The sequence below is a fragment of the Trichomycterus rosablanca genome, chromosome 4 (assembly GCF_030014385.1).
Source record: "Trichomycterus rosablanca isolate fTriRos1 chromosome 4, fTriRos1.hap1, whole genome shotgun sequence".
NCBI classification, from domain to species: Eukaryota; Metazoa; Chordata; class Actinopteri; order Siluriformes; family Trichomycteridae; genus Trichomycterus; species Trichomycterus rosablanca.
The window spans coordinates 51,712,588-51,732,470 of record NC_085991.1 but is presented as its reverse complement, the minus strand read 5'-3'; the positions used below and the strand labels follow the sequence as shown (position 1 = coordinate 51,732,470).

At 44.4% G+C, this 19,883-nt stretch overlaps 1 protein-coding gene and 1 long non-coding RNA gene across 2 annotated transcripts in view; both read left to right on the top strand.

Moving 5' to 3' along the window:
- The window catches only part of LOC134311996 (uncharacterized), a 103,448-nt gene extending 88,328 nt beyond the window's left edge, over positions 1 to 15,120 (top strand). Inside the window, exons 14-15 of the mRNA XM_062993645.1 lie at positions 156 to 707; positions 14,162 to 15,120. Of these exons, the coding sequence (XP_062849715.1) occupies positions 156 to 707; positions 14,162 to 14,688 (1,079 nt within the window). The 3' untranslated portion in view covers positions 14,689 to 15,120. The remainder of the gene's footprint in view (positions 1 to 155; positions 708 to 14,161) is intronic.
- A 2,880-nt stretch (positions 15,121 to 18,000) lies between these two features.
- Positions 18,001 to 18,713, top strand: LOC134312498 (uncharacterized). Its single transcript, XR_010011557.1, has 2 exons — positions 18,001 to 18,253; positions 18,373 to 18,713. It is a non-coding gene; the product is annotated as an uncharacterized LOC134312498 (long non-coding RNA).
- The last annotated feature ends 1,170 nt before the right edge of the window (positions 18,714 to 19,883 follow it).

Below are 19,883 nucleotides of genomic sequence, written 5' to 3'. Positions count from 1 at the left end.
GACCCGGCAAATCAGAAAGTCGTGTAGTGTGAACTTGGCATTACACATACACACACTCACCTACACACACAACTATACACACACACACACACACACACACACACACACACACACACTTTTCTATGTTAATTTCTTTATGTTGTTTTCTTCTGCAGATTTCTGTGTGTTCACACTGGATCCAAACACAGTAAATAAAAACCTCCTTCTGTCTGGGGGGAACAAAGTGGCGACCTGGAGTGGAACAGAACAGTGGTATCCTGATCATCCAGATAGATTTGATTGTTACCCCCAGGTTATGTGTAGAGAGAGTGTGAGTGGACGCTGTTACTGGGAGGTTGAGTATAGTGGGAGTAATGGGGTTGATATAGCAGTGTCATATAAAAGCATCAGCAGGAAGGGAGAGGGTTATGAGCGTATGTTTGCGTTTAATAATCAGTCCTGGTACATTTACTGTACTCCAACCAGATTTGTATTCCGGCACAATACCAAAGAGACTAAAATTCCCATAATGCAGAGTTCCTCTAGAATAGGAGTGTATGTGGATTACAGAGCAGGAACTCTGTCCTTCTACAGCATCTCTGATACAATGAAGCTCCTCCACAGAGTTCAGACCACGTTCACTCAGCTCCTCTACCCGGGGTTTAGGGTTAATCCAGGATCAACAGTTCAGATCGTTCCACCTCCAACCAGAGAAGATTTTCTACAATGTAAGTTTCTCACAAACACACAAACAGTGCTGTGAAAAACTATTTGCACCCCAGTTACCTCTATTTTTACATATTTGTCACACTTCACTAGTTCAGATGCAGTTCAGTCATTTTGACAAAGATTTACTTTTATTTGGAATTGTTTTGTTTTTTGTATTACACAAGAGTTTAATTTTTAAATTATTTACATTTACATTTTCAGCATTTAGCTGACACTTTCATCCAAAGTGACTTACAATTCTGTATACAGTTTGAGCAATTGAGGGTGTGGTGTGTCGGTGTGTGTAAGTGTGTGTTAGTGATGTATGTAGGTGTCTGTTAGTGGTGTGTGTAAGTGTGTGTAGGTGGTGTGTGTTAGTGATGTGTCGGTGTGTTAGTGTATGTTAGTGGTGTGTAGGTGGTGTGTCAGTGTATGTTAGTGGTGTGTAGGTGGTGTGTCAGTGTATGTTAGTGGTGTGTCTGTGTGTGTTAGTGGTGTGTAGGTGGTGTGTCAGTGTGTGTTAGTGGTGTGTAGGTGGTATGTCTGTGTGTGTTAGTGGTGTGTAGGTGGTGTGTCTGTGTGTGTTAGTGGTGTGTAGGTGGTGTGTTAGTGGTGTGTAGGTGGTGTGTCAGTGTGTGTTAGTGGTGTGTAGGTGGTGTGTCAGTGTGTGTTAGTGTTTCAGTGTATGTTAGTGGTGTGTAGGTGGTGTGTCTGTGTGTGTTAGTGGTGTGTAGGTGGTGTGTCTGTGTGTTAGTGGTGTGTAGGTGGTGTGTCAGTGTGTTTTAATGGTGTGTAGTTGGTGTGTTAGTGGTGTGTAGGTGGTGTGTCTGTGTGTTTTAATGGTGTGTAGGTGGTGTGTTATTGGTGTGTTTTAGTGGTGTGTAGGGGGTGTTTCAGTGTGTGTTAGTGGTGTGTAGGTGGTGTGTCAGTGTATGTTAGTGGTGTGTAGGTGGTGTGTCAGTGTGTGTTAGTGGTGTGTAAGTGGTGTGTAGGTGGTGTGTCGGTGTGTTTTAGTCGTGTGTAGGTGGTGTGTCAGTGTATGTTAGTGGTGTGTAGGTGGTGTGTCAGTGTGTGTTAGTGGTGTGTAGGTGGTGTGTCGGTGTGTGTTAGTGGTGTGTAGGTGGTGTGTTAGTGGTGTGTAGGTGGTGTGTCTGTGTGTTTTAATGGTGTGTAGGTGGTGTGTTATTGGTGTGTTTTAGTGGTGTGTAGGGGGTGTTTCAGTGTGTGTTAGTGGTGTGTAGGTGGTGTGTCAGTGTATGTTAGTGGTGTGTAGGTGGTGTGTCAGTGTGTGTTAGTGGTGTGTAGGTGGTGTGTAGGTGGTGTGTCGGTGTGTTTTAGTGGTGTGTAGGTGGTGTGTCAGTGTATGTTAGTGGTGTGTAGGTGGTGTGTCAGTGTGTTTTAGTGGTGTGTAGGTGGTGTGTCAGTGTGTGTTAGTGGTGTGTAGGTGGTGTGTCGGTGTGTGTTAGTGGTGTGTAGGTGGTGTGTTGGTGTGTAGGTGGTGTGTCAGTGTGTTAGTGGTGTGTAGGTGGTGTGTCTGTGTGTGTTAGTGGTGTGTAGGTGGTGTGTCAGTGTGTGTTAGTGGTGTGTAGGTGGTGTGTCAGTGTGTGTTAGTGGTGTGTAGGTGGTGTGTCAGTGTGTGTCAGTGTGTGTTAGTGTTTCAGTGTCTGTTAGTGGTGTGTAGGTGGTGTGTCTGTGTGTTAGTGGTGTGTAGGTGGTGTGTCTGTGTGTTAGTGGTGTGTAGGTGGTGTGTCAGTGTGTGTTAGTGTTTCAGTGTATGTTATTGGTGTGTAGGTGGTGTGTCTGTGTGTGTTAGGGGTGTGTAGGTGGTGTGTCAGTGTATGTTAGTGGTGTGTAGGTGGTGTGTCTGTGTGTGTTAGTGGTGTGTAGGTGGTGTGTCAGTGTGTGTTAGTGGTGTGTAGGTGGTGTGTCTGTGTGTGTTAGTGGTGTGTAGGTGATGTGTCTGTGTGTGTTAGTGGTGTGTAGGTGGTGTGTCAGTGTGTGTTAGTGGTGTGTAGGTGGTGTCAGTGTGTGTTAGTGGTGTGTAGTTGGTGTGTTAGTGGTGTGTCTGTGTGTTTTAATGGTGTGTAGGTGGTGTGTTATTGGTGTGTAGGTGGTGTGTCGGTGTGTTTTAGTGGTGTGTAGGTGGTGTTTCAGTGTGTGTTAGTGGTGTGTAGGTGGTGTGTCAGTGTATGTTAGTGGTGTGTAGGTGGTGTGTCAGTGTGTGTAGGTGGTGTGTCAGTGTGTGTTAGTGGTGTGTAGGTGGTGTGTCAGTGTATGTTAGTGGTGTGTAGGTGGGGTGTTGGTGTGTTTTAGTGGTGTGTAGGTGGTGTGTCAGTGTGTTAGTGGTATGTAGGTGGTGTGTCAGTGTGTGCTAGTGGTGTGTAGGTGGTGTGTTTTTTGAGTGTAGGTGGTGTGTCAGTGTGTTTTAATGGTGTGTAGGTGGTGTGTCAGTATGTTTTAGTGGTGTGTAGGTGGTGTGTCAGTGTGTGTTAGTGGTGTGTCAGTGTGTGTTTTTGGTGTGTAGGTGGTGTGTCAGTGTGTGTTTTTGGTGTGTAGGTGGTGTGTCAGTGTGTTAATGGCGTGTAGGTGGTGTGTCAGTGTGTTTTAATGGTGTGTAGGTGGTGTGTTATTGGTCTGTAGGTGGTGTGTCAGTGTGTGTTATTGGTGTGTAGGTGGTGTGTCAGTGTGTGTTAGTGGTGTGTAGGTGGTGTGTCAGTGTGTGTTTTTGGTGTGTGGGTGGTGTGTCAGTGTGTGTTATTGGTGTGTAGGTGGTGTGTCAGTGTGTGTTAGTGGTTTGTAGGTGGTGTGTCAGTGGTGTGTTATTGGTGTGTAGGTGGTGTGTCGGTGTGTTTTAGTGGTGTGTAGGTGGTGTTTCAGTGTGTGTTAGTGGTGTGTCAGTGTGTGTTATTGGTGTGTAGGTGGTGTCAGTGTGTGTTGTTGGTGTGTTGGTGGTGTGTCAGTGTGTGTTAGTGGTGTGTTGGTGTTTTTTAGTGGTGTGTAGGTGGTGTGTCAGTGTGTTTTTGGTGTGTAGGTGGTGTGTCAGTGTGTGTTGTTGGTGTGTCGGTGGTGTGTCAGTGTGTGTTAGTGGTGTGTAGGTGGGGTGTTGGTGTGTTTTAGTGGTGTGTAGGTGGTGTGTAGGTGGTGTGTCAGTGTGTTGGTGGTGTGTGTGTGTGTTAGTGGTGTGTAGGTGGTGTGTCAGTGTGTGTTAGTGGTGTGTCAGTGTGTGTCAGTGGTGTGTAGGTGGTGTGTCAGTGTATGTTAGTGGTGTGTAGGTGGTGTGTCTGTGTGTGTTAGTGGTGTGTAGGTGGTGTGTCAGTGTGTGTTAGTGGTGTGTAGGTGATGTGTCTGTGTGTGTTAGTGGTGTGTAGGTGATGTGTCTGTGTGTGTTAGTGGTGTGTAGGTGGTGTGTCAGTGTGTGTTAGTGGTGTGTAGGTGGTGTCAGTGTGTGTTAGTGGTGTGTAGTTGGTGTGTTAGTGGTGTGTCTGTGTGTTTTAATGGTGTGTAGGTGGTGTGTTATTGGTGTGTAGGTGGTGTGTCGGTGTGTTTTAGTGGTGTGTAGGTGGTGTTTCAGTGTGTGTTAGTGGTGTGTAGGTGGTGTGTCAGTGTATGTTAGTGGTGTGTAGGTGGTGTGTCAGTGTGTGTAGGTGGTGTGTCAGTGTGTGTTAGTGGTGTGTAGGTGGTGTGTCAGTGTATGTTAGTGGTGTGTAGGTGGGGTGTTGGTGTGTTTTAGTGGTGTGTAGGTGGTGTGTCAGTGTGTTAGTGGTGTGTAGGTGGTGTGTCAGTGTGTGCTAGTGGTGTGTAGGTGGTGTGTTTTTTGAGTGTAGGTGGTGTGTCAGTGTGTTTTAATGGTGTGTAGGTGGTGTGTCAGTATGTTTTAGTGGTGTGTAGGTGGTGTGTCAGTGTGTGTTAGTGGTGTGTCAGTGTGTGTTTTTGGTGTGTAGGTGGTGTGTCAGTGTGTGTTTTTGGTGTGTAGGTGGTGTGTCAGTGTGTTTTAATGGTGTGTAGGTGGTGTGTCAGTGTGTTTTAATGGTGTGTAGGTGGTGTGTTATTGGTCTGTAGGTGGTGTGTCAGTGTGTGTTATTGGTGTGTAGGTGGTGTGTCAGTGTGTGTTAGTGGTGTGTAGGTGGTGTGTCAGTGTGTGTTTTTGGTGTGTGGGTGGTGTGTCAGTGTGTGTTATTGGTGTGTAGGTGGTGTGTCAGTGTGTGTTAGTGGTTTGTAGGTGGTGTGTCAGTGGTGTGTTATTGGTGTGTAGGTGGTGTGTCGGTGTGTTTTAGTGGTGTGTAGGTGGTGTTTCAGTGTGTGTTAGTGGTGTGTCAGTGTGTGTTATTGGTGTGTAGGTGGTGTCAGTGTGTGTTGTTGGTGTGTTGGTGGTGTGTCAGTGTGTGTTAGTGGTGTGTTGGTGTTTTTTAGTGGTGTGTAGGTGGTGTGTCAGTGTGTTTTTGGTGTGTAGGTGGTGTGTCAGTGTGTGTTGTTGGTGTGTCGGTGGTGTGTCAGTGTGTGTTAGTGGTGTGTAGGTGGGGTGTTGGTGTGTTTTAGTGGTGTGTAGTTGGTGTGTCAGTGTGTTAGTGGTGTGTAGGTGGTGTGTCTGTGTGTGTTAGTGGTGTGTAGGTGGTGTGTCAGTGTGTGTTTTTGGTGTGTAGGTGGTGTGTCAGTGTGTGTCATTGGTGTGTAGGTGGTGTGTCAGTGTGTGTTAGTGGTTTGTAGGTGGTGTGTCAGTGGTGTGTTAGTGGTGTGTAGGTGGTGTGTCGGTGTTTTTTAGTGGTGTGTAGGTGGTGTGTCAGTGTGTGTTAGTGGTGTGTCAGTGTGTGTTATTGGTGTGTAGGTGGTGTGTCAGTGTGTGTTGTTGGTGTGTTGGTGGTGTGTCAGTGTGTGTTAGTGGTGTGTTGGTGTTTTTTAGTGGTGTGTAGGTGGTGTGTCAGTGTGTTTTTGGTGTGTAGGTGGTGTGTCAGTGTGTGTTGTTGGTGTGTCGGTGGTGTGTCGGTGGTGTGTCAGTGTGTGTTAGTGGTGTGTAGGTGGGGTGTTGGTGTGTTTTAGTGGTGTGTAGGTGGTGTGTCAGTGTGTTAGTGGTGTGTAGGTGGTGTGTCTGTGTGTGTTAGTGGTGTGTAGGTGGTGTGTCAGTGTGTGTTTTTGGTGTGTAGGTGGTGTGTCAGTGTGTGTCATTGGTGTGTAGGTGGTGTGTCAGTGTGTGTTAGTGGTTTGTAGGTGGTGTGTCAGTGGTGTGTTAGTGGTGTGTAGGTGGTGTGTCGGTGTTTTTTAGTGGTGTGTAGGTGGTGTGTCAGTGTGTGTTAGTGGTGTGTCAGTGTGTGTTATTGGTGTGTAGGTGGTGTGTCAGTGTGTGTTGTTGGTGTGTTGGTGGTGTGTCAGTGTGTGTTAGTGGTGTGTTGGTGTTTTTTAGTGGTGTGTAGGTGGTGTGTCAGTGTGTTTTTGGTGTGTAGGTGGTGTGTCAGTGTGTGTTGTTGGTGTGTCGGTGGTGTGTCAGTGTGTGTTAGTGGTGTGTAGGTGGGGTGTTGGTGTGTTTTAGTGGTGTGTAGGTGGTGTGTAGGTGGTGTGTCAGTGTGTTGGTGGTGTGTGTGTGTGTTAGTGGTGTGTAGGTGGTGTGTCAGTGGTGTGTAGGTGGTGTGTCAGTGTGTGTCAGTGGTGTGTAGGTGGTGTGTCAGTGTGTGTTAGTGTTTCAGTGTCTGTTAGTGGTGTGTAGGTGGTGTGTCTGTGTGTGTTAGTGGTGTGTAGGTGGTGTGTCTGTGTGTGTTAGTGGTGTGTCTGTGTGTGTTAGTGGTGTGTAGGTGGTGTGTCTGTGTGTGTTAGTGGTGTGTCAGTGTGTGTTAGTGGTGTGTAGGTGGTGTGTCTGTGTGTGTTAGTGGTGTGTAGGTGGTGTGTCTGTGTGTTAGTGGTGTGTTAGTGGTGTGTCAGTGTGTGTTAGTGGTGTGTAGGTGGTGTGTCTGTGTGTTAGTGGTGTGTTAGTGGTGTGTTAGTGGTGTGTCAGTGTGTGTTAGTGGTGTGTAGGTGGTGTGTCAGTGTGTGTTAGTGGTGTGTCAGTGTGTGTTAGTGGTGTGTAGGTGGTGTGTCAGTGTGTGTTAGTGTTTCAGTGTATGTTATTGGTGTGTAGGTGGTGTGTCTGTGTGTGTTAGTGGTGTGTCAGTGTGTGTTAGTGGTGTGTAGGTGGTGTGTCTGTGTGTGTTAGTGGTGTGTAGGTGATGTGTCTGTGTGTTAGTGGTGTGTAGGTGGTATGTCAGTGTGTGTTAGTGGTGTGTAGGTGGTGTGTCAGTGTGTGTTAGTGGTGTGTAGGTGGTGTCAGTGTGTGTTAGTGGTGTGTTAGTGGTGTGTTAGTGGTGTGTAGGTGGTGTGTAGGTGGTGTGTCTGTGTGTTTTAATGGTGTGTAGGTGGTGTGTTATTGGTGTGTTATTGGTGTGTAGGTGGTGTGTCGGTGTGTTTTAGTGGTGTGTAGGTGGTGTGTCAGTGTATGTTAGTGGTGTGTAGGTGGTGTGTAGGTGGTGTGTCAGTGTGTGTTAGTGGTGTGTAGGTGGTGTGTCAGTGTGTTAGTGGTGTGTAGGTGGTGTGTCTGTGTGTGTTAGTGGTGTGTAGGTGGTGTGTCAGTGTGTGTTATTGGTGTGTAGGTGGTGTCAGTGTGTGTTGTTGGTGTGTTGGTGGTGTGTCAGTGTGTGTTAGTGGTGTGTTGGTGTTTTTTAGTGGTGTGTAGGTGGTGTGTCAGTGTGTTTTTGGTGTGTAGGTGGTGTGTCAGTGTGTGTTGTTGGTGTGTCGGTGGTGTGTCAGTGTGTGTTAGTGGTGTGTAGGTGGGGTGTTGGTGTGTTTTAGTGGTGTGTAGGTGGTGTGTAGGTGGTGTGTCAGTGTGTTGGTGGTGTGTGTGTGTGTTAGTGGTGTGTAGGTGGTGTGTCAGTGTGTGTTAGTGGTGTGTCAGTGTGTGTCAGTGGTGTGTAGGTGGTGTGTCAGTGTATGTTAGTGGTGTGTAGGTGGTGTGTCTGTGTGTGTTAGTGGTGTGTAGGTGGTGTGTCAGTGTGTGTTAGTGGTGTGTAGGTGATGTGTCTGTGTGTGTTAGTGGTGTGTAGGTGATGTGTCTGTGTGTGTTAGTGGTGTGTAGGTGGTGTGTCAGTGTGTGTTAGTGGTGTGTAGGTGGTGTCAGTGTGTGTTAGTGGTGTGTAGTTGGTGTGTTAGTGGTGTGTCTGTGTGTTTTAATGGTGTGTAGGTGGTGTGTTATTGGTGTGTAGGTGGTGTGTCGGTGTGTTTTAGTGGTGTGTAGGTGGTGTTTCAGTGTGTGTTAGTGGTGTGTAGGTGGTGTGTCAGTGTATGTTAGTGGTGTGTAGGTGGTGTGTCAGTGTGTGTAGGTGGTGTGTCAGTGTGTGTTAGTGGTGTGTAGGTGGTGTGTCAGTGTATGTTAGTGGTGTGTAGGTGGGGTGTTGGTGTGTTTTAGTGGTGTGTAGGTGGTGTGTCAGTGTGTTAGTGGTGTGTAGGTGGTGTGTCAGTGTGTGCTAGTGGTGTGTAGGTGGTGTGTTTTTTGAGTGTAGGTGGTGTGTCAGTGTGTTTTAATGGTGTGTAGGTGGTGTGTCAGTATGTTTTAGTGGTGTGTAGGTGGTGTGTCAGTGTGTGTTAGTGGTGTGTCAGTGTGTGTTTTTGGTGTGTAGGTGGTGTGTCAGTGTGTGTTTTTGGTGTGTAGGTGGTGTGTCAGTGTGTTTTAATGGTGTGTAGGTGGTGTGTCAGTGTGTTTTAATGGTGTGTAGGTGGTGTGTTATTGGTCTGTAGGTGGTGTGTCAGTGTGTGTTATTGGTGTGTAGGTGGTGTGTCAGTGTGTGTTAGTGGTGTGTAGGTGGTGTGTCAGTGTGTGTTTTTGGTGTGTGGGTGGTGTGTCAGTGTGTGTTATTGGTGTGTAGGTGGTGTGTCAGTGTGTGTTAGTGGTTTGTAGGTGGTGTGTCAGTGGTGTGTTATTGGTGTGTAGGTGGTGTGTCGGTGTGTTTTAGTGGTGTGTAGGTGGTGTTTCAGTGTGTGTTAGTGGTGTGTCAGTGTGTGTTATTGGTGTGTAGGTGGTGTCAGTGTGTGTTGTTGGTGTGTTGGTGGTGTGTCAGTGTGTGTTAGTGGTGTGTTGGTGTTTTTTAGTGGTGTGTAGGTGGTGTGTCAGTGTGTTTTTGGTGTGTAGGTGGTGTGTCAGTGTGTGTTGTTGGTGTGTCGGTGGTGTGTCAGTGTGTGTTAGTGGTGTGTAGGTGGGGTGTTGGTGTGTTTTAGTGGTGTGTAGTTGGTGTGTCAGTGTGTTAGTGGTGTGTAGGTGGTGTGTCTGTGTGTGTTAGTGGTGTGTAGGTGGTGTGTCAGTGTGTGTTTTTGGTGTGTAGGTGGTGTGTCAGTGTGTGTCATTGGTGTGTAGGTGGTGTGTCAGTGTGTGTTAGTGGTTTGTAGGTGGTGTGTCAGTGGTGTGTTAGTGGTGTGTAGGTGGTGTGTCGGTGTTTTTTAGTGGTGTGTAGGTGGTGTGTCAGTGTGTGTTAGTGGTGTGTCAGTGTGTGTTATTGGTGTGTAGGTGGTGTGTCAGTGTGTGTTGTTGGTGTGTTGGTGGTGTGTCAGTGTGTGTTAGTGGTGTGTTGGTGTTTTTTAGTGGTGTGTAGGTGGTGTGTCAGTGTGTTTTTGGTGTGTAGGTGGTGTGTCAGTGTGTGTTGTTGGTGTGTCGGTGGTGTGTCGGTGGTGTGTCAGTGTGTGTTAGTGGTGTGTAGGTGGGGTGTTGGTGTGTTTTAGTGGTGTGTAGGTGGTGTGTCAGTGTGTTAGTGGTGTGTAGGTGGTGTGTCTGTGTGTGTTAGTGGTGTGTAGGTGGTGTGTCAGTGTGTGTTTTTGGTGTGTAGGTGGTGTGTCAGTGTGTGTCATTGGTGTGTAGGTGGTGTGTCAGTGTGTGTTAGTGGTTTGTAGGTGGTGTGTCAGTGGTGTGTTAGTGGTGTGTAGGTGGTGTGTCGGTGTTTTTTAGTGGTGTGTAGGTGGTGTGTCAGTGTGTGTTAGTGGTGTGTCAGTGTGTGTTATTGGTGTGTAGGTGGTGTGTCAGTGTGTGTTGTTGGTGTGTTGGTGGTGTGTCAGTGTGTGTTAGTGGTGTGTTGGTGTTTTTTAGTGGTGTGTAGGTGGTGTGTCAGTGTGTTTTTGGTGTGTAGGTGGTGTGTCAGTGTGTGTTGTTGGTGTGTCGGTGGTGTGTCAGTGTGTGTTAGTGGTGTGTAGGTGGGGTGTTGGTGTGTTTTAGTGGTGTGTAGGTGGTGTGTAGGTGGTGTGTCAGTGTGTTGGTGGTGTGTGTGTGTGTTAGTGGTGTGTAGGTGGTGTGTCAGTGGTGTGTAGGTGGTGTGTCAGTGTGTGTCAGTGGTGTGTAGGTGGTGTGTCAGTGTGTGTTAGTGTTTCAGTGTCTGTTAGTGGTGTGTAGGTGGTGTGTCTGTGTGTGTTAGTGGTGTGTAGGTGGTGTGTCTGTGTGTGTTAGTGGTGTGTCTGTGTGTGTTAGTGGTGTGTAGGTGGTGTGTCTGTGTGTGTTAGTGGTGTGTCAGTGTGTGTTAGTGGTGTGTAGGTGGTGTGTCTGTGTGTGTTAGTGGTGTGTAGGTGGTGTGTCTGTGTGTTAGTGGTGTGTTAGTGGTGTGTCAGTGTGTGTTAGTGGTGTGTAGGTGGTGTGTCTGTGTGTTAGTGGTGTGTTAGTGGTGTGTTAGTGGTGTGTCAGTGTGTGTTAGTGGTGTGTAGGTGGTGTGTCAGTGTGTGTTAGTGGTGTGTCAGTGTGTGTTAGTGGTGTGTAGGTGGTGTGTCAGTGTGTGTTAGTGTTTCAGTGTATGTTATTGGTGTGTAGGTGGTGTGTCTGTGTGTGTTAGTGGTGTGTCAGTGTGTGTTAGTGGTGTGTAGGTGGTGTGTCTGTGTGTGTTAGTGGTGTGTAGGTGATGTGTCTGTGTGTTAGTGGTGTGTAGGTGGTATGTCAGTGTGTGTTAGTGGTGTGTAGGTGGTGTGTCAGTGTGTGTTAGTGGTGTGTAGGTGGTGTCAGTGTGTGTTAGTGGTGTGTTAGTGGTGTGTTAGTGGTGTGTAGGTGGTGTGTAGGTGGTGTGTCTGTGTGTTTTAATGGTGTGTAGGTGGTGTGTTATTGGTGTGTTATTGGTGTGTAGGTGGTGTGTCGGTGTGTTTTAGTGGTGTGTAGGTGGTGTGTCAGTGTATGTTAGTGGTGTGTAGGTGGTGTGTAGGTGGTGTGTCAGTGTGTGTTAGTGGTGTGTAGGTGGTGTGTCAGTGTGTTAGTGGTGTGTAGGTGGTGTGTCTGTGTGTGTTAGTGGTGTGTAGGTGGTGTGTCAGTGTGTGTTAGTGGTGTGTAGGTGGTGTGTCTGTGTGTGTTAGTGGTGTGTAGGTGATGTGTCTGTGTGTTAGTGGTGTGTAGGTGGTGTGTCAGTGTGTGTTAGTGGTGTGTAGGTGGTGTCAGTGTGTGTTAGTGGTGTGTAGGTGGTGTCAGTGTGTGTTAGTGGTGTGTTAGTGGTGTGTTAGTGGTGTGTAGGTGGTGTGTCTGTGTGTTTTAATGGTGTGTAGGTGGTGTGTTATTGGTGTGTAGGTGGTGTGTCGGTGTGTTTTAGTGGTGTGTAGGTGGTGTGTAGGTGGTGTGTCAGTGTGTGTTAGTGGTGTGTAGGTGGTGTGTCAGTGTGTTAGTGGTGTGTAGGTGGTGTGTCAGTGTGTGCTAGTGGTGTGTAGGTGGTGTGTTTTTTGAGTGTAGGTGGTGTGTCAGTGTGTTTTAATGGTGTGTAGGTGGTGTGTCAGTATGTTTTAGTGGTGTGTAGGTGGTGTGTCAGTGTGTGTTAGTGGTGTGTCAGTGTGTGTTATTGGTGTGTAGGTGGTGTGTCGGTGTGTTTTAATGGTGTGTAGGTGGTGTCAGTGTGTTTTAATGGTGTGTAGGTGGTGTGTCAGTGGTGTGTAGGTGGTGTGAGTGTGTGTTATTGGTGTGTAGGTGGTGTGTCAGTGTGTGTTAGTGGTGTGTAGGTGGTGTGTCAGTGTGTTTTAATGGTGTGTAGGTGGTGTGTCAGTGTGTTTTATTGGTCTGTAGGTGGTGTGTCAGTGGTGTGTAGGTGGTGTGAGTGTGTGTTATTGGTGTGTAGGTGGTGTGTCAGTGTGTGTTAGTGGTGTGTAGGTGGTGTGTCAGTGTGTGTTTTTGGTGTGTAGGTGGTGTGTCAGTGTGTGTTATTGGTGTGTAGGTGGTGTGTCAGTGTTTTTTAGTGGTGTGTAGGTGGTGTGTCAGTGTGTGTTAGTGGTGTGTAGGTGGTGTGTCAGTGTGTGTTAGTGGTGTGTCAGTGTGTGTTATTGGTGTGTAGGTGGTGTGTCAGTGTGTGTTGTTGGTGTGTCTGTGTGTTAGTGGTGTGTTGGTGTTTTTTAGTGGTGTGTAGGTGGTGTGTCAGTGTGTTTTTGGTGTGTAGGTGGTGTGTCAGTGTGTGTTGTTGGTGTGTCGGTGGTGTGTCAGTGTGTGTTAGTGGTGTGTCAGTGTGTGTTAGTGGTGTGTAGGTGGTGTGTCAGTGTGTGTTAGTGGTGTGTAGGTGGTGTGTCAGTGTGTGTTTGTGGTGTGTTGGTGTGTTTTAGTGGTGTGTAGGTGGTGTGTCAGTGTGTGTTATTGGTGTGTAGGTGGTGTGTCAGTGTGTTTTAGTGGTGTGTAGGTTGTGTGTCAGTGTGTGTTGGTTTGTCAGTGTGTGTTATTGGTGTGTAGGTGGTGTGTCAGTGTGTGTTATTGGTGTGCAGGTGGTGTGTCAGTGTGTGTTAGTGGTGTGTAGGTGGTGTGTCAGTGTATGTTAGTGGTGTGTTGGTGGTTTTTAGGTGGTGTGTCAGTGTATGTTAGTGGTGTGTAGGTGGTGTGTCAGTGTATGTTAGTGGTGTGTCGGTGTGTGTAAATGTGTGTAGGTGGTGTGTTAGGGATGTGTTAATGGTGTGTGTGTGTTAGTAGTGTGTAGGTGGTGTGTTAGTGGTGTGTTCGTGGTGTGTAGGTGGTCTGTCAGTGTGTGTTATTTGTTTGTTGGTGTGTGTAGGTGGTGTGTCGGTGTGTATTAGTGGTGTGTCAGTGTGTGTAGGTGGTGTGTCAGTGTGTGTTAGTGGTGTGTCTGTGTGTGTAGGTGGTGTGTCGGTGTGTGTTAGTGATGTGTAGGTGGTGTGTAGGTGGTGTGTCAGTGTGTGTTAGTGGTGTGTCTGTGTGTAGGTGGTGTTATTGGTGTGTTATTGGTGTGTCAGTGTGTTAGTGGTGTGTCGGCGTGTGTTAGTGGTGTGTCAGTGTGTGTAGGTGGTGTGTCAGTGTGTGTAGGTGGTGTGTCAGTGTGTGTTAGTGGTGTGTCGGTGTGTGTTAGTGGTGTGTCGGTGTGTGTAGGTGGTGTGTCAGTGTGTGTAGGTGGTGTGCCAGTGTGTGTTAGTGGTGTGTCTGTGTGTAGGTGGTGTTATTGGTGTGTTAGTGTGTGTAGGTGGTGTGTCAGTGTGTGTTAGTGGTGTGTCAGTGTGTGTTAGTGGTGTGTCAGTGTGTGTAGGTGGTGTTTCAGTGGTGTGTCAATGTGTGTTAGTGGTGTGTCAGTGTGTGTTAGTGGTGTGTCTGTGTGTAGGTGGTGTTATTGGTGTGTTAGTGGTGTGTCTGTATGTGTAGGTGTGTGTGTTAGTGGTGTGTCAGTGTGTGTAGGTGGTGTGTCAGTGTGTGTTAGTGGTGTTTCAGTGTGTGTTAGTGGTGTGTCTGTGTGTAGGTGGATTTATTGGTGTGTTAGTGGTGTGTCTGTATGTGTAGGTGTGTGTGTTAGTGGTGTGTCAGTGTGTGTTAGTGGTGTGTCAGCGTGTGTAGGTGGTGTGTCAGTGGTGTGTCAGTGTGTGTTAGTGGTGTGTCAGTGTGTGTAGGTGGTGTGTCAGTGTGTGTTAGTGGTGTTTCAGTGTGTGTTAGTGGTGTGTCTGTGTGTAGGTGGATTTATTGGTGTGTTAGTGGTGTGTCTGTATGTGTAGGTGTGTGTGTTAGTGGTGTGTCAGTGTGTGTTAGTGGTGTGTCTGTGTGTAGGTGGTGTTATTTGTGTGTCTATTTGTAGGTGTGTGTTAGTGGTGTGTTGGTGTGTTTAGGTGTGTGTTATTGGTGTGCCGGTGTGTGTAGGTGTGTGTTATTGGTGTGCCGGTGTGTGTAGGTGTGTGTTATTGGTGTGTTGGTGTGTGTCGGTGTGTGTTATTGGTGTGTTGGTGTGTGTAGATGTGTGTTAGTGGTGTGTCTGTGTGTAGGTGGTGTTATTGGTGTGTTAGTGCTGTGTTGGTGTGTGTAGATGTATGTTAGTGCTGTGTTGGTGTGTGTAGGTGTGTGTTAGTGGTGTGTTGGTGTGTGTCGGTGTGTGTTATTGGTGTGTCGGTGTGTCTGACTCAGGACCTTACACAGACATCTTACACGTACACACACACACAAACACACACACACACACACACACACACACACACACACACACCCACACACACACACACACACTGTTCTATGTTAATTGCTTTATGTTGTGTTTCTCTTCATCAGATTTCTGTCGGTTCACTCTGGATCCAAACACAGTAAATAAATACCTCAGTCTGTCTGAGGAGAACAAAGTGGTGACCTGTAGTGGAACAGACCAGTCGTATCCTGATCATCCAGATAGATTTGATCATCTCCCCCAGGTTCTGTGTAGAGAGAGTGTGTGTGGACGCTCTTACTGGGAGGTTGAGCTGACTGAGGATTGTAGTGTTGATGTAGCAGTGTCATATAAAAGCATCAGCAGGAAGGGAGATCTTCAGTCTCATTTTGGATATAATAATCTGTCCTGGTATTTGTACTGTTCTCCAGGCTTATTTGTTTTCCGGCACAATCACAATGAGACTGAAATCCGCCCAGTGCCGACTCCCTGTAGAATAGGGGTGTATGTGGATTACAGAGCAGGAACTCTGTCCTACTACTGCGTCTCTGATACAATGAAGCTCCTCCACAGAGTTCAGACCAAGTTCACTCAGCCCCTCTACCCGGGGTTTAAGGTTAATGGATCAAAAGTGAAACTGTCAGATCACATTTAATGTTGACATTTATTAAACTATGTGGATGCTGTTAGAATCTCATGTGAGGCAGTGATACATCTGTGAAGACTTTCTTTTTAAAACAAGTAGTTGAGTAGGGGGAGTGTCTAAGTATTTCTAACAGTTTTTCAGTATTGATTACAGAGATGGTGGCCCATTTTTACTTTTGTGCTGCTTCCTTTAACTACTTACTAGGAATTACCTGTATTTAATGAGCTCTTCAGCCATTTTAAAGGGTCTGTTCATGGATACAGACTGAATTTGTGTGTACTATAATTAAAAGATAGATAGATAGTATAAATTTGCTTAAGTGATTATGAAGTGATTATTTTTTTTCCCATTTCATGTATTTATTTTGCTTAATTTTGGTTATTTGGGCTGGGACATTGTGCACCAATCACTGGACTAATAAAACACAATTTTAGCAGACAATCCTTGTCCTGAGTCAGTTTATCAAACGCCTCTTAACTATCATTTAACAATCAACATAATCAGTGTTTATAAATAAATAAGATAGGTTTGCTTTTTACAAGAGAGTTGTACACATCAGTTCTGCTTGATAGTCGTGTGCATCTCTTCTTAATTCAGTTATAAACCGCTAAATATTTTTCTCTATAACACCCATTTAGCTCATGATATTTTTAAACTGTATTAGGAAGTCTGAACTGCTGTAAACGATTGTGTTTCATGGTGTTTGTGTTGCAGTGTGTATTAGTGCAATTAAACAGTAAAAGAGTCTTTTATCTTAGTATTACAGGAAGAGTTCAGCAGTCCAGTCTGTCTATCAGTAACTACAGTGTGTGGACACAGTTTCTGTACGGTGTGTGTTAATACTGGGATCAGAAGGATCCCATCTCTTGAGTCCCAACTCATAATTATATATTATGTTTATCTCATAATTATTTATACTGTTACATTTATTATGTCTCGAATGATTTAAAAGCTTTCGACTTCACCGAAATCATTAAATAAAGAAAAACAAAATAGAGCAATAACAGCTTTACTGTAAAAAGTGTGTGTGTATTTTCTCTTTACACAGGCAGAGTAAGTGTGCACAATTCAGAATTAAGTTAATGGCGGTCTCTGGTGGACATGAGCAGTATTACTATTATGCTGCATCTATAATCACCTTATTAAGTGGTGACCACGACTTAATCATCTCGTTCCCATGCCTTATTAAGTGGTGACCACGACTTAATCATCTCGTTCCCATGCCTTATTAAGTGGTGACCACAACTTAATCATCTCGTTCCCATGCCTTATTAAGTGGTAACCACGACTTAATCATCTCGTTCCCACGCCTTATTAAGTGGTGACCACGACTTAATCATCTCGTTCCCATGCCTTATTAAGTGGTGACCACGACTTAATCATCTCGTTCCCACGCCTTATTAAGTGGTGACCACGACTTAATCATCTCGTTCCCACGCCTTATTAAGTGGTGACCACGACTTAATTATCTCGTTCCCATGCCTTATTAAGTGGTGACCACGACTACGACTTAATTATCTCGTTCCCACGCCTTATTAAGTGGTGACCACGACTTAATCATCTCGTTCCCACGCCTTATTAAGTGGTGACCATGACTTAATCATCTCGTTCCCACGCCTTATTAAGTGGTGACCACGACTTAATCATCTCGTTCCCACGCCTTATTAAGTGGTGACCACGACTTAATCATCTCGTTCCCACGCCTTATTAAGTGGTGACCACGACTTAATCATCTCGTTCCCACGCCTTATTAAGTGGTGACCACGACTTAATCATCTCGTTCCCACGCCTTATTAAGTGGTGACCACGACTTAATCATCTCGTCACCTTAGGGGCTCCGTAGATTTCAGATTGTTTTAAATCCCTTCCCAGACTGATATGCATCTACAACCTTCTTTCTGAAGGCCTCAGAGAGCTCATTAGATCTCACCATGGTGATAACACTCACTTCAACAATCAAGAGCAAACCAAACTGATGTCTGAGGTTTAAATTAAACTCCAATGTCCTCTAACGATGCTCTAATCATTTCAGCTGATGTGGTGCACCTGAATCTAATTTTAGACATAGTAATAAATGTGGGGGTTGTAAAGGTTGTTCTTATTTTGACACTATGTAAAAGATGTGAAGTTTGAACAGTTGTAGAGTGCTTTTAATTTGACACCGCACCTCTAGTGGTTCTGTGAAGCTACCGTAACAGGTGAACGGCACAGAGGAAGAAGCGAGAGAGTTGTGAGTGGGAGAAAGAGAAAACCTATAAATTTAGCCCCTAACTAGAGTGGGAACAAGGTATTTTCTGTTTAATTCATGGTTTTTCCATACGTTCTTTGTTCTGTATTATAAATAGATATGTTGATTACGGTTTGAAGTTATTGCATAAATAGCGTTTTTTACTGCGTTAGCACTTTGCTAATGTTAGCTATGGGAGTGTGTCATTGTACCTGTGTAGGCTGATATTACAGTTTATTTGTTTGCAAACATTTTGTTTTGTTTCATTTCATGTGACATGCAACATAAATATAATTTAAAGTGAAAGTAAGGCTTTTTAGCATTTAAAGTCCCTAAGTTTTATTTAATATGATTTAAATAATGCTTTATTTCAGTATTGTATTAAAAATGTATTTGTACAGTTAAAAGTGCATAATTTGTATTTTCTTCGAATTATTAATGTATGTTGTATTTTGATCTTATTTTTTTTAGCTCTTACGGTGTGTTTGTGAAATCACAAGGCATTAAAAATTCTTCATAAACCATCAGTTGACTTCACCATTGTTCTGGTTGGAGGGCTACAGGGGTGTCCTAACCTTTTCCTCACAATAAATGTCCATTTTTGTTCATTACGTTTTACAACTTGAATTTTTAACATTCTTTTGTTTAGTTATACAGTATAAGCTCCATCTCTCAGTACTGTTCAAATGAAGCTCAAATGTTCATGTGTTTAAAAAAAAAGTAGTAACACAGTGTAGCTGTTGTACCTGAGACGTTCTTTTTTTCTTAATATAGCGCTTTTATTTAGGAAAAAATAGTTCTTACATAGGCAGGAAAATCTATGGCAGACAAGAGTCAGAACAGCGGATTGGGCGTAACGTTATTATTACTGTTTGCTCCTTTTTCTCAACACTTGTGCTCGATTAACACTGAAGATATATTTAGTAAATAAGTACATGTCCGTGCATTCACGCGCTTGTGTTCATTTCCGGTTGAACTGATAAAAAATGTTGATTTTGAGAAATTAAAAGACGAGCCGTTATTCAGTTTCTGCTTGTTAGCTCACAGCTAAGTGTGGCTCTTCACTCGTCTCTCTGGCTGCGTCCGGAATCGCATACTTCCATACTGAATAGTACGCGAAATGTGTACGCGAGAGCGGTTAGTATGTCCGAATACACAGTATACACAAAGAGGTACGCGAGAGGTACCCGGATGACCTACTTATCGGGCAGCCATGTTTGAGTATGCAAGCGATGCACACTTGCGGTCCGTTAATGTATCCCATAATGCAACTGGAGCTGCGTAGGCGTTCGAAGTGGAATAAGAAACAAGAAAGATAGCGGAAAACGGAGTCCTCTGTTCATAAGTGTAAGTAAGATAAATAAAATAAAAATTTTTTAAAGACGAATAAATAACAAAAACACGATAAATATCCAAAATTTTGGCGAGTGGAGTTTGTAATGAGTCTGTAACCATTGTGATATTAGGCTTGTTCGAGATGAACTGCGCCTCGCCTTGGTGGTCAGCGAGAGCTGCCGGTTGCAGTTGGGGGAAGAGGTTAAAAGAAAGCCGTCAAGTCGGACAGTCGCCACCTGCAACAAACGTGAGCTGTGGCGAATCTCGCGGCGTTTGCGTTCTACGTGGCTGATGAAGTGAATGCAGTAGAAATCGCTCTGCTTTTGCGTGAAATCGAACTACACATTCTTGATCATTGAGCAGGTTAAACCCAGCGTTTGTTTTTCAAATCCATAGTGGTGACTATAGATGACCATAAAGTGTCAAACTAAGTTTCTGTAAAATCTGTAAATAAATATAGTTTTACTCATCATTCATTTATCTTGTAGATTGGTGAAAAAGAAAAGTTCTAACAAACGTTATCAAACACATATTTATGTTATTGAATAGATTTAAATATTTGTCTACAACAATTTAAATTAATAGACCTAAACCAAGTAACCTATTTTTCAAGACTGTCTATTGAAACATTTCACATGAAAATGTGTGAATACATAATTCCAAATATACGGTTTGTTCAAGGTAGAATTAGTAAATATGATAAACAATGTACGTAAAAGTGTTCTAGAAATAATTAGATGGAAATTATAAAGTGCACTCAATCAGACCTTAATCATTATGGTTGTGTATATGGTAAATAGACTGTAATTATATTGTGTCAAAGTGGCTTAAAGTCCAAACTGTCTACATAATTATTTTGTCTACGTAAGGACTTAATCACATTTATCCTTCTTTAGGCTTGTTCCAAAAATACAACATTTTGTAGAGGATGTTGTCCCCCTCTATAGTCTCTCAGAATTTAGAGGTCATTTCAGCATTTCAGACATAACAAAAAAATTGTTTTGTGTCATCTTTAACTTTATGCCTTTTGGAGATAATTTTATCTTCAACTTGCTTAACTGTTAACAGTAATTGTGACCGGGGTGCCCACATGTTCGCATGCCACTGTATTTTATAGATGCATTGTTAAACAGTAAACTTCAGTACGCTCACCGATGTGTCCAGTATGAGTCACTACTGAATAATGTGGTTAATAAGTACATTGTACACTTGTGTAGAACTTTGTGCTTCTTCAAGCACTGACAAATCAGTTATTAAGGCATGGATGATGAATAGTGGCTGTGGTTTATTGAAGATGAATCTCTTAACACAATCATCTTCTGAAGATTGTTTTGTTCTTCCAGAACAGCTTACCTTCTGGCCTTGGTTCTTGTAAAGAAACATGACACCATGCTCATCCACACAGCTTTATTTAGGTAGCATATTTTAAAATGTTTACAAAGTTTACAAGGAAGAATGAAAAATAAAACAAAGTGTAATAGATAGAGTGTTATTAAAAACAGTTAAGATATAAAATATTAAAGCAATTCAGATTGCTTTATAATAATAAAATTGAAAGACAAGAGCCATCAGAGGTTCTAGAAAAACACCAAGATAAAAAGATCTGTTACATTAAAGAAATATCAGGTACCTACTTGAGTCT